General features: G+C 34.7%; 1 protein-coding gene across 1 annotated transcript in view; it reads right to left on the reverse strand.

The window, feature by feature from the left end:
- Positions 1-5,993: 5,993 nt before the first annotated feature.
- The window catches only part of ZBBX (zinc finger, B-box domain containing), a 114,431-nt gene continuing 106,949 nt past the window's right edge, over positions 5,994-13,475 (reverse strand). The window contains exons 18-19 of the mRNA XM_012640159.1: positions 8,046-8,184; positions 5,994-6,280 (exon numbers count right to left, since the gene is read on the reverse strand). Coding sequence (XP_012495613.1) covers positions 6,157-6,280; positions 8,046-8,184 — 263 coding nt within the window. The 3' untranslated portion in view covers positions 5,994-6,156. The remainder of the gene's footprint in view (positions 6,281-8,045; positions 8,185-13,475) is intronic.

Here is a 13,475-nt window from a genome sequence, read left to right on the forward strand (position 1 = left end):
CAGAGGTTTCAAAATATTCTAATATTGGAGCATTCATTTGAAACAAATATGTCATATCACAGCCTTTTTTACACAAAGCATTGAAAGCCTTTACCAAAGCAGACTGGATTTGGGCGTTAGCCAAAAGACTAAACTTTAAAGAGGTGTGGAATGTGTTTCAAGAAGTCCTAAGGTGAAAACTTGAAGCTGAATAATGATGAGGTCTCTGTTTATATAACTAAAGCACATCTTTGTAAAGGCTTTAAAAAGACTAAAAAAGAGGTATAGATTATATAAGAAATTGAATAATTTAAGTATAGCAGTGTTTTAAATGTGATTTATTCAAATCTCAAAAGGTTGGTTTCTACTAAATATTTCAAACCATATTAACTGCAAAATCCATCTATTCTGAAAACAAGCAGTTGTAGATCAGTAATGAGGATTACATTAGAGACTGTGGCAAACAAAGATCCCAGTTGCCTTTGGTATCCACTTTCCTCATTTTCCCTAGTATCACAACCCCAATTTTATTCTAAGCAACAATGCGCCCACTTAATCAACCACATTTCCAAATTTCCTTGCATCTAGACATGGCTAAGTTCTGGCTAATAAGATGCAAGAAGTGTTGTGTGAGACTTCCAGAAAGACTGGTTTAAAGAAAGCTACCTCAGCTGGGAGGGCCGATCGTGCTCTTCCCACTTCCCCTTGTTGATGCCTGGAACCCAGATTGTGACGGCTAGAGATTTACAACTATCTCGGATGATGAGGTGACCTTGAAGATGGAAATAACATAGTAAGATGTAGTTGTCGTAGTCGCCCTTGACTTGATTTCCATACAAGAGAAATAAGCTTCTATTTTATTTCACTGTTATTTGGTGTTTCTTGTAATATAAAAATAAGACAAATCCTAACTAATCCAATAGGGCCTAACCTACCAGATATTCTTCTAGGACTATGGCACAGAAAGTCAGAAGAGAAAGAAAGCAAATGTGATAAATATTTTTGAAAAATAAAATGTGCATCTGCTCATCTCCTGCCTGCACTTTCACTCTTGTTTTTTAAGTACAGAAGCTGTTTGAGGACATTCAGCATTAGAATGCACAACAAAATATTATCCTATAAAAATATGACATTTACATAAAAAATGTGAAATTGTACCAAAATTTACACTAAAACATTTCTTTCATACTTATGTTGAGTATATAAGGTTTAATTAATTGTAAAATATGGATGAACTACATTTTCACCCTTGGAGATCTGTAAAAGCATCTATATCTAGAATAATGTGTGTGTATATATAAATATATATATTCATTATTTCTGACTAGAAAGCTATACACATATTGCTTCTTTCGGGTACAAGTGTATATAGTCTTTTCAGAACTATGTTTCCGTAACTGTTATTGTATATTATATGTATTTGAAAAAGAAACCACATCAATCAATTAATTCTTTTCATTTTAAACATAACTGTCACCTTATAGAAAACGTTAGGAAAATTCTTTCCTTTTCCTTAACTATAGAAGACATTTGCATTAAAAGAAGAGGATCTTTATTTCCTTAGAGTTCATCTATGCCTGCTGGTTATTCCCCAGCTAAAGTCATAATCCTGTTTGCAACATCATAATCATTTACCCAGCAAACAATCAGAGCATCACTAACAAAGAATTATGACTTTAGGTGGGGGATAAACTACAGGCACAGATGAACTCTGAGGAAATAAACATTGTTTTCATGCAAATTTAGCTAGTAATAAATAACCAGGGATGAAAATTATGATGAAACAGAATATCCTACAAAACAGATTTGAGGAGGTATAAATAGTATGTTTTTAAATTTTTTTTCTCTCTGGAAGTATTATGCACAGGGTGTTTATAAAATGCTCGTACAATTTTAATATTTAAAAACTTTGAATTTACACATGATAGAAGAAAGCTATAAACATACAGAACAATGTTTCAGAAATTTTTTTATGAAATGAATTTAGATATCTAGCTTTTAACATAAACACCAGTTTTAGATATAATCTAATTATCCAACTCACTGAAAGCATTCTCCACTTCTGATATTGAATGATTTTTGTGGATCATTTATATCAACTTGACCCTAACTTCACTTATTGATCCAACATTAATTTGTTCAAAGTTTTTGGCATAAACTCATGAAAAGTGATGATAATAAGCATAGTAGAGCACTGTGCAGTTCTAAAAGTGTTTTTGCATCCGTTACTTCATTTGATTCTCACACAACATTCCTTTTAACTAAGTAAAGTCAAAATCTAGTTCTCCGTTTTATGATGAAGAAATACATTAAATAAGTGATCTGCCTACCAGTAAATAGTATAACATGAAGATCTGAAGATAGACCTTGTGTTTCTCCTCACTACATATATCATATTGTCTCTGCTTGGGAAAGTTAGGGACTGAGATGGCTTATCAGTTGGATACTGCACATTCATTTATTCATTAGCTAATCTAATGGTCTCCCAGTCTGAGCGAGACATCTGCTAGAGGCTAAGAGTGTAGCAGCAAACAAAAAGGACATGATCCATGCTCTGTTGAAATTTATAGTCTAGTTGAGAGACATACCTTCAAAAACACATACCTATATTAATAATCGTAATTATTTTAAAGGAAAAATCAGGATACAATGAGAAAGAATAAAGAAAAACGGCAGGGGGAATAAATTTGGATACAGATTAGAGAAAGCCTCTTTGAGAAGATACATTCTGAGATCTAAGAGATAAGAAATAGGATGTGCCAGGATAAGATGAACGATGCTCAAGGTCTTTCCAAAAATTGAATCAAAGGGACAGAGTGAACTGCTTTTCTGAATCAAGGCCTTGCTTAAAATATCTGAGTGCCGTATTATAGAGGTAAAGACATTTTGTAACATTAATTTGTTGGAGAAATATTTTCTATGGACCTGACACATAAGGTACGACATTAAATGATCTCAGGGTTAGCACACACCACTGGCCTGCAGTGTATGACACACTCAGAGTGCACTAGATGTGAATGAATTCAGTAGATATCAAACAATGTATTAAAACTATCAAATATAATTTCATGTCAATTAGTTTCCATCATGTGTATTTCCAGAGCTGTAAAATTATAGAATTTCTTACGGCTATCACAGCACTATGCAAGTCTGGGTATAAACTATCAAACCCCAACACACATGTAAAATCGGGTGTTAATTTATTCAATACATTGCTAAAAGCAGACTATACTCACTCTAGAATTAGAAATAAGGTTGGGATTCTTCTGGAATATCTGTAACTCTCTCGAATCCACAGTCAGAACTCAGTGCAGTCCTTTAACAGCAACTTTAAGCTTGAGCTTCAAAATGCAAGAACGCGTTGAAGCAGCTTCAGGCAAAGGCTCTAACCTTATTTAGGTTTTATTTCTTCATTAGACTAATGGCAACGGAACTAAGGAACTTTCCTAAATGTGTGGTATGGGAAGCAAATAAAGCAGAAGGGGGTCTGCTCTGTTCTGCCACAGAGCATCCTCATGTTTCATTTCAATGTCATATTGGAAGTCAAATGACAAAGTCAGCGGCACACTCTTTATCTCAAATCTTGGCCACAGATGCACTCAATGACAATTACTTATCAGTTTAACATTCATTTCAAAATTCTTATATTGTAAAAGATAAGACATTGTATAAAATTTTCTTCAGAGCCAGTTCATAAAAGATTCAAGCTATGAATGAATACAAGAAGAAACAGTAGTGGTGCAACCCTTTCTTAACAAGAACGGGACATCCCCTTCTTCCCCTTTGAGAGAAGCACTGGAGTTTTGTAAATTGCACCCAGAGGAACAATTTGTTTCTTCATCAGAAGAGAAAAGGAAGATGTCTTAGAGTAAAGGAGGGTAGGGAAAATCAAGAAACTTTAAATCTGAGCAGGTATGATGACATAAAATTTTTTTTCCTATGTTAACAGATGAACAGGCAATCCCCATTTTAACTATAGATACTAAAATTCAGAAAGCCAGAAGCCTCAGGATAAGATGCCAAGAGGTCTTTTGAAACAAATGATGATTCCAGAGTGACTCACTGTAGTCTTTCTGCGGGATTGTGATACAGGAAGTGTTAAGAAGACAGTAAAAATTACTGAAGAGTCACACTCTTTTAAAAGATATTTATTTCTTTTGCAATATTTTATGTTGATTATATTATTGGCTTTCTTGATTGTTCATTGCCAATTTATTTTAATCATATCAATAAAGGGTGTTTTTAAATTAAAAGACATAGAAATGGCTATAGGTCTCTTCATCGTCATTTTCTGTCCTGTCAGTGATGATGTGTGTCAATTCCAGTAAATTGATAATGCCAAGGAAAAAGTATCAAAGATAAATTCACACTGAACAACTATTAGTCTTGTGTAAGAAGTTAGTAATATAGAATTACAGAAAGACAAAAGAGTTTGAGCCTTGAAGCATAGCTATGTTGTGGTGAAAGCGTAACCAACCTTCAGGGACATTTTTCTGACATCAACAGACTCTATAAGGTGAAACTGTCCTAAAATGTCACAAATTGATAACCACAAAACTATCCCTCCATGTCTTCTCTTTCTTAAACCCTTGAATTCTAAGATTACATATAATCTGGTACAGCCACAAACCATAGGACCTGCCACTATCCCACACTGGTAAAATACTTCCACATGTATTATTTCCTTTGACATCACAACAATCTGACTGTATAGGGTTCTCTGGAGAAACAGAACTAATACAGAACTAATAAGGGGTGTGTGTGCGAGAGAGAGAGAGAGACAGAGAGAGAGAGGAATGAAATTTAAGGAATCGGCTCATGCAATCGTGGGCTAGCAAGTCCAAAATTTGCAGGGCTAGCCTGCAGGCTGGAGACCCAGGGAAGAAACGATGTTGCAGCTCAAGACTGAAGGAAGTCTGAAGATAGAATTCCCTCTACCTTGAAGGACCTCATGTTTTTTGTTTTTTTTTTTTCTTATCTCTTTCAAGCTAATTGGATGAGGCCCACCCACATTATGGAGAGTAATCAGCTTTACTCAATGTCTACTGATTTAAATGTTAATCTCATTTAAATAATATCTTCACAAAAACATCTGGAATACATTTGGCCCTTGAACAACACAGTTTCAACTGCATGGATCCATTTATATAGGAATTTTCTTCCACTTCCAACACCCCTGAGACACCAAGACCAACACCTCCTCTTTCTCCTCTTCCTCAGCCTACTCAATGTGAAGATGACAGGATGAAGATCTTTATGATGATCCATTTTCACTTAATAAATAGTAAATTAATTTTTGCCTCCTCATGATTTTCTTAGTAACATTTTCTTTTCTCTAGTTTATTTTAAGAATACGGTGTGTAACATATAAAACATAAAAAATATATTAATTGACTATGTATCAATAAGGCTTCCAGTCAACAGTAGGCTATTATTAGTTAAGTTTTGGTGAAGTCAAAAGTAATACACAGATTTTTGACTGTGGAGGGGATTAGTATTCCTAGCCCCTGTGTTGTCAATGGTCAACTGTAATGTTTGGCCAAATATCTGGGTACCATAGATAGCCAGGCTGACATGTAAAATTAACCACTATATTGACCTTCTGAAAATAAGATGTTTGGGGGTCTTTCCTATGTTTTACTAGAATAGAATATGATAAATATTATATCCACTTTATTTTGGATCTTCTTTTATTCTTCCAGCATCAATTTTTGAAGCTACCAGAATTTCTATAAGTATCCAAAATCCTAACCAAAAAAATAGGATAATTACAGAGTCAATTGATGATCCTGACTAGTATGCTGTCCAAGGTACACTTTTGTTGATGACATAATTATGTAAAATATAATTGAACAATGAAATATGACTTTAAATATAATCATGTTTGATTCTATGGTAGGTTTTACAGACACAGTTATATCTGTTATTTCTGAAAATTCACCAAATGTTATTATGATCTGCAATATTGATTAAGGTTTGACATACAATATATCAAATGGAAGAAAAAGCACTTAAACTTGTAATTTTACTGAATTTTATTTGTTGTCAAGACTTGAAACATCAGAGACATTAATAATCAAAATCTCTTGTACCTAAACAGGTAATCACTTGGTTACTTTTTTCAGTTGTTTGCTTTACTCTGAGTACAAAATGGAAAAGGTAATGAACAAATAATCATTAAGTACTCTTTGACCATGGTAGTGTGATGACATGTTGCTTGTCAAGAAATTCTTCCTCTTCATCTGTACTGCTCTCAGAAAGCGACAGCAAAGACTGAATTTCAGTATCTCTTCCAGAAGAGCTGAAAATACATTACAAGATCAATATACAACATACAGAACCAGGTTTCAACTCTTCATTTATCTTCTGATCAATATTACATACGTGGAAGTCACTGGAGGCAGGCAGGTATGAGGGGGCTGTATAAGACTGGGGTCATAATTTTCAATGTGCCTAATACACCAATCTTCCTTTTAATGAGAAATTCTCATCATTCTCCCTCTCCCAAGAAATAAAGCCACAGCAGAACTAAGGAAGGATTTTATCGTCTCTGGTTGTGTCTTTCACTGATGATTCAGAAGGCACTTCGGAAACTTGCAGAGCCTCGGGGTCATCACTAAGAACGTTCATCATTACATTGGCTGTTTAATAGAATACCAGTGAATAGACTGCCACATAAACCACCTCTTTTGTGTACAGTAAATTAGTAGTGTATGGATAGCCAGTCAAGATATGCCAAAGCAAAAATTAATGACAGTACTTATTTGTTGTTTTATTTTGTTGTATTTTATTGTTGGGGGTGTGGGAGAACTGGTGGAAGCTCTAGCACATGAGTGAATGAGGTTTGGGAACAGAGGTGGTGTGGGAAAACAGAAGCCTGCATAATTCAGCTTTTTTGGTCCTAAGATATCTGTATTTTCAGCCCATGTATGCCACTAAATAATATAAAATACTTCACCTTCTGATAGATATAACTGTTCTTTGTATTATTTTTTATGCCCAACACAGGCTAAATCAATTCATAAACTTTGATCTGTGGACCAGTACAGATCTGTGAAAAGATTTTCACTGGTTCAAGAAAATACAAGGATAAGGTAGTAACATTTTTGTGACATTTTTAATATTAAATAGATGTGCTTTATTCTGTTAGTATGTTCCCCTCATATTTTTAGTGTTAAATGTCGTTTGTTTTATGAAATGATGGTGAGCATACATGTAGGTTAATTAATTTTTAATGACTTTTTTAGAGAAAATTAGCAACTTTATACTGATCCATTTTTTTTAATGTGAGTGATGTTAGAAACAAAAAAATCCAAGAACTACCACTCAATAATTTCCTCCTTCAGAAAGAATAACAAACTCTTGATTCCCTTTACTGCAATATTAGACTTCAAATCAAAGGAATTTACAATACAAAGAATTTTTACTTTACATTTATTTCTTCTAGAAGAAACCCTCTGCTTTTTTCAAGGAGTTCCAGTATGTCAATAATAAAGTGACACAGTAGACTACTTTTCTGAAGCATTTATAAACATAACCTACATTCCTTATAAACTGATCAACATCCCTAAATGTTATTACCTTATGTGAGGAAAAAACAAAATTATGCAAATTAAATATGGTATTGTTAATCTAGACTCGATTTCAAGAAAGAAACAATATTTGATTCTAAAAACTTTATTCATATTGGGTAAGAGTATATTAATGCAAAATATTGAAATTTATCAGGTTAATTAATTCAGTATTAGGTTAATTCAATAAGGCAACTATTTTTTCAATATAAGAAGAAATAAGGAAGGATTATTAAATTCCAAATATTTTTCATCTGTATGATACCCACTGTGCAGCAGAGAACTATTTCTTCACCTTAAAGTAACAATTTTATAAGCCTTTTATTAATAGGCCTGATAATTGCTCAGCAAAAAACCCAAATATTTTAAAAAGAATAGTTATATAAAGTACACACATGACAACAAACTTTCTTTATATAGTAAAGATAACTAGTTGGGTCTTGTCAACATTTTACTATGCACTATCTTTATATAGAAACTGTAGGCTTAACTTACCTCAATTCTTCAGCTCCACAGGGACCCCTCTCACGTGAGGTGTTAAGGAAATCCGTGGGAGTCTGACTTATGTTCCCCGAATGGTTGTTGAAAGCTGGTAACTCTCCTGAGGTTAGGCTGTAAATTTTTTCTGAAGGATCTGAAATATTTTATTTCATGCATTGTCAACACATAAAATCAAGAAACAAATGCATAGCATATGGTGGTAGAGGTCACCTAGAGTAAACTATAAGCAGTGTAAAGAGGGTCAGCGCAGATTTTTAATCATCCCTCAAGTTTCTGATGTTTGTAGGGTGGTGGAGCATGGGGTTTAATCTGAGATTCCAGATTAGGACATGGATATCAAGTCACTTTGATTGTATTAATTTTAACTATATATTATGTTCTACTTATGAAATGTGTCAAATGTCCTGATAATAAAATTTCCAGGAAAACCAAGTGATCCTCTTTAAAGCTGGAATATTGTGCAGCTCCTCTAACTTGCCTACATGTTAGACATTTTATTATTTCTTTTTTCTTTCTAAGGAATACAATCTTCACCCCCACACAGTCTAAGGGAAAGGCTAGCCGTGGCAAAGCTGCTCTTTTTTTTTTTTTTTTTTTGCTTTCTTGCTTTGTTTGAGTAAATAAAAACTGCTTGCATTTGAAAGGGGAGAAGTCTTAAATCTTCTCCCTTTTTTTGAAGCTGGCCTAGGATTTCAACTAGATAAGGAAAAATAGTGTAAGTTAAATAAATAAAATTCTTAGGTAAACATATCTTTATATAAACTACCAAAAGTTCAAGTATAGAAATAAATATTAGTGCTATATTAGAAAGGCTCTAATGCTTTCTTCTTGCCATTGATAAAGTTGCAAGAGACCTCTAACTTACACAAAAGGTTATACTATGACTTTTAAAACTGTCAAAATTCCTGGGTGCTACTCTTCCTTTTACTTGTGTGAAAGTGCCAAGTAAACATCCCCATAGTCAGAAGGACCAAACACCAAGCTGCATGTATCAAACACTGGACTGAAGAGAGTTTGTTCGTTTGTTTGTTTTGGTGGTTAGTATCAACTTGAAGTGTTTGAGCAAGCAGAGTTTCCACTACTGAAGGTAAATTAGATTATTTCTACTGAAATACAGACCTCAATACATTTACACATGGAAATGTCCTCAAAATTATTTAGCCCAGTGACTTTAAAATTATGATACATGGATAAATTCAGCAAGCTTAGAATGGGGTTCCTGCTCCCACCATTCCTGAAGCAATCAGGATGGCTTTACTTGATCTAGTTTAAATTTGAAGGCTCTATATAAGATTAATTTTGAAAAACACAAAAAATTCTTGAGTGAAAATTTTTGAAACCACCTAACTACTCCCATTCCCACTGTTAGAGATTAGGAAACTGGGAGCCCACAGAGAATTTGTTGAAAGCCACACAACCACATGGTGGAAGAGCTGGAATGAGACCTGAGCTCTTTCAGCTCACCAATATTGTAAGTCACTATGTTCCAAAATCCAAATCTTTAGCTTTAAGCAATTATCCCCTGTCCTATTTTTCCACAAGGTAAAAGAACACAAGTACACAAGGAACCTTTACATGGCCTTGCAGGGAATACTCCTATAGGAAAGCAGTCAGTTCAGGATTTGGAATCGGCAGAATTACACTGCTGAAACCGGATAGTGGTGCCTAGATCTAAAGAATACCACCAAGAGAGGTATTCAAACTCTATTAGACACTTAAGTGCCAAATGAATGAGCACAGAGCTAATTCAGATAGTACAGATAGAATGAGCCTATTTAATAGAATTTTTCATTCTCAAAATTATATTTCAGAATATATCTGTGAACTTAACAGGAGCAAAGGTGACATCACTTGATTTTAGGTAACAGAAAATTCAAGGCAGAGAAAAATAAAACTGCTTACAAAAACCCTATCACAGGTCAGTGTTAATCCCAAATTGTTAATTGTACAAAAATCTAAGTCTCCTGATTTCCCTAATACATGACCAGGTAAGACAGGATTGACATTTGTGCTGGAAAATTTATTTTATGACTAAGAAGTCAGCTGATTTTTGAGCAGTAGCTTATAGTTAAACCTTTTCTATCCCTGGAATAAGAATGTATAGTTCTCTGATCATTGAGGAATCTCTTAGACACGGTAATAAACAATTAGACAAAGGGGAAAAATTGACTAAATATAGACTTCTAAGGTGCATATCTAAAACTGAAGTCACTTAAAACACATACATAAAAGTGTATTCCATAGGAAAATAAACACTTCTTTAAATAAAATTAAGAAACGACCAAAAAACAATTACAAACTTCAAAGAATAAGGCCAATAGAGAGGCTACTTCCCAATAAGGAACAACTTACAACAACCACAAAAACAACTCCTAAAGAACTAACTGGCATAGCTACATACCTACATCCCAACATTTAGGAATGTGACAAACGGTGATCCCCAGTTCCTAGCCTCTCAGCCTGTTTTCCATTCCACCCTTCCCTCCTTCCCTCTGCTACTAAGTCTTGCTTTGTTTATCCCTCTTTTTCTTATTCTCTCCATGCTTCCATCCCTTTACCTTCAGTCTGCTCACTACTCTCCCCCGTAAGTGGTTACAAGATTGATTTGAAGTAAGGATTTCAAACTATTTATGTGCATTGTCTCACGGTGGTAAGATTTAAAAAATCGGGGACAGCTGCACCTGGGGTAGCGCCTTGCCTCTGCTGCCTGCCCATGGACAGTTACCCTATCACCCAGAGCCTCAGTTACTAAACCTGAAGGAAAACTAAGAATAGCATCTGCTATACTAGCTCCGTGGAGTAACTAGTAAGATCAAATGAAGCAACATTACATATCAAAACAATCAGCAATTATTATTACTCATTAAATAATTTCATATTCCTGTTATTGATTTTAATATGTAGATTTTCACTTGTATGTGCACCCAATTTGTTTTTTTGTGATTCCAATGGCAAGCAGAAAGATTGCCATTCTAGCCCTTCTTAACTTGGTTGTCTTTACAAGGGTTATCTAGTTAGTTTGCTAACTATTAATATAAATCCCGATTAGATTAGCACTTTTACAATTTAATATATTACTTAATGGTCAACCTATGAACAGAGGCTCCAATTACTCAGAAACCCTCTGCTGCCTCACTGACAGCACGCTGTACTGACAGTATGACAACATCTGCTAGAATCAAGTAGATTTTTATTATTTATTTAACAAAACGTGCTGCTGCTTTCCTCTCTTTAATTACTTGGCTCAGTTAACTATTTGTGGACTAGTACAAACATAAGTTTGCCATGGGAATTTAAGGACCACAAAGACTCTTAAGCCACAAATCAGACTAAGCTTGAAAGAAATCATTTTTAACTATTGAAGAAGTAAATGCTTTGAAGTGCATTACTAATACTTTTTCATTATGCACATTTTCTGATGTTTTCCAAATCCTTCAGGCTGTAACAGTATCCAAAAACTGAGTGCTTTAATGAGTGATACAGTTTGGAAATTTGGCCCCTCTAAATCTCATGTTGAAATTCCATCCCCAGTGTTGGAGGTGGAGCCTGGTGAGAGGCGTTTGGGTCATGGGGACAGATCCCTCATGAATGGCTCTGTGCCCTCCCATTGATTATGAGTTCTTGCTTTACTGGTTCATGGGAGAGCTGGTTATTTAAAAGAATGTGGGCTCTCTCTTGTTCCCTTTCTCGCCATGTGACACACCTGCTGCCCCTCTGTATTCTGCCTTGATTGGAAGTTGCCCAAAGCCCTCACCAGAAGCAGATGCTGGCGCCATGCTTCTTGTACAGTCTGCAGAACTGTGAACCTCTTTTCTTTGTCAATTACCCAGCCTCATATATTTCCTTTATATCAATGCAAAATAGACTAATACAGTAAGTTATACCAATATGTTGAGCTTATTAAGGAAGTGACTATCACGTTATTTACAAAGATATTTGTGGAAGGAATAATAAATGGCATGGACTATATCTTAATTTAATCCTCAAAGCAGTCCAGAAGAAAGCATAGTTTTAGAATGAAACAGCTTTTAGAATTAACTAAAAATTGGGTTTACCAAGAACACCTTGCCTTACTATAAGTAGGAAGTATCACATACTGGTTTCTTGTATAATTTAACAGCTTTTTGAGGACTTACTAGTATGTGCTAGGCACTATTAAGTATGTGTGTGTGGAGATAGAGATAAATTTTCATAAATATTATGAAATAAAAATCTCTTATATATAATTTAAATCAATCATAAATCATCAAAATTTTTAGATAGATATTATTATATTCATCTTTCATGTATAGCATCTGATACAAAGCGAGATTTAAGAAAGTAATTTGCTCAATTTCATGAAGCTAGAAAGTGATGGTATCAAGTTTCAAAATCAGACCTGCTGTCCCAGAATCCGGGCTCTCATCACCTTGCTTTCTGTCCCCTGTCCCCCAATCTATCAGCAAGTTGCATCTGCAATCTGCACACACACATACCTCTGTCCACCCCAGCTACTTCTGAATTGACACTGATATCAGCCAGCACTATCTGAATCAACAGTTTACTTAATGTAGTTATTTTCTGTTTTTTAGTCTCATAGCTCCTTGGCATAGTTGTTTTTCATAGAACTGAGAAAGAGGAAGTGGTTATGTCCTAGAAATAACAGAAAATAAGTCAGAAGAGTTGCTGCTCACAAAAATGCAGCTTTCACAGGGATGGGAACACATTTACATTTGTATAAGCATCAGATCGTGTGTCTGTGTCTGTATGAGACCAAAACTCAATGAAGTTTTTCCAGACTGCACTGTGAGTAGTGAAATGTGGATGGAGTTTCTCTGCTCATTGATGGTAAACAGACTATAAAAGTCGTGTTCAAAATCAGTGAATTTTCTACAGTGAGGCTTTATTTCACTGTAGCACCTACACTTCGCTGACTGTTGGGTTGATTCAGCCAACATGTATGTCATCCTCTTCCTTTCTCAGAGCTCCAGGTGAGTCTCTTCAAAAGCTGTGCATTCACCTAAAGCCAATCCTCCCAATAGAAAGAAAGTCATTCCTGGGTTAAGTATGGGAACGTGGTTGCCATCTGCTTCTGGACCATCAAAAAACTCCCGGCAGTTCATAGGTTATCCAGTATATGCTTGCTTTCGTGTGCAAAAAGTCATGTGTTCTAGTGAAAATACTAGTATTAGTGTATGAGAAAATGAGTGATACGATAAAAAAAGTGAAGCACAAAAATGATATAAGAAATTGCAACACTAGAATGGCTGAAAAATACTACTGTTTGTAAACTACTTATTTCACTTATAAGTAACGGAATTTACCACTTTAGCAAATTAAGAAGCTCTTTTTAAATTAAAAACTGTATGATTATCCTTTTAGAATCAGTTCAGACCTCACATGTTTCATTTCAGAATTGGCCATAAAAAAATTCCCCTCAAGTCC

This window comes from Propithecus coquereli, unplaced genomic scaffold (genome assembly GCF_000956105.1).
Source record: "Propithecus coquereli isolate 6110/MARCELLA unplaced genomic scaffold, Pcoq_1.0 Scaffold15, whole genome shotgun sequence".
Taxonomy (NCBI): Eukaryota; Metazoa; Chordata; class Mammalia; order Primates; family Indriidae; genus Propithecus; species Propithecus coquereli.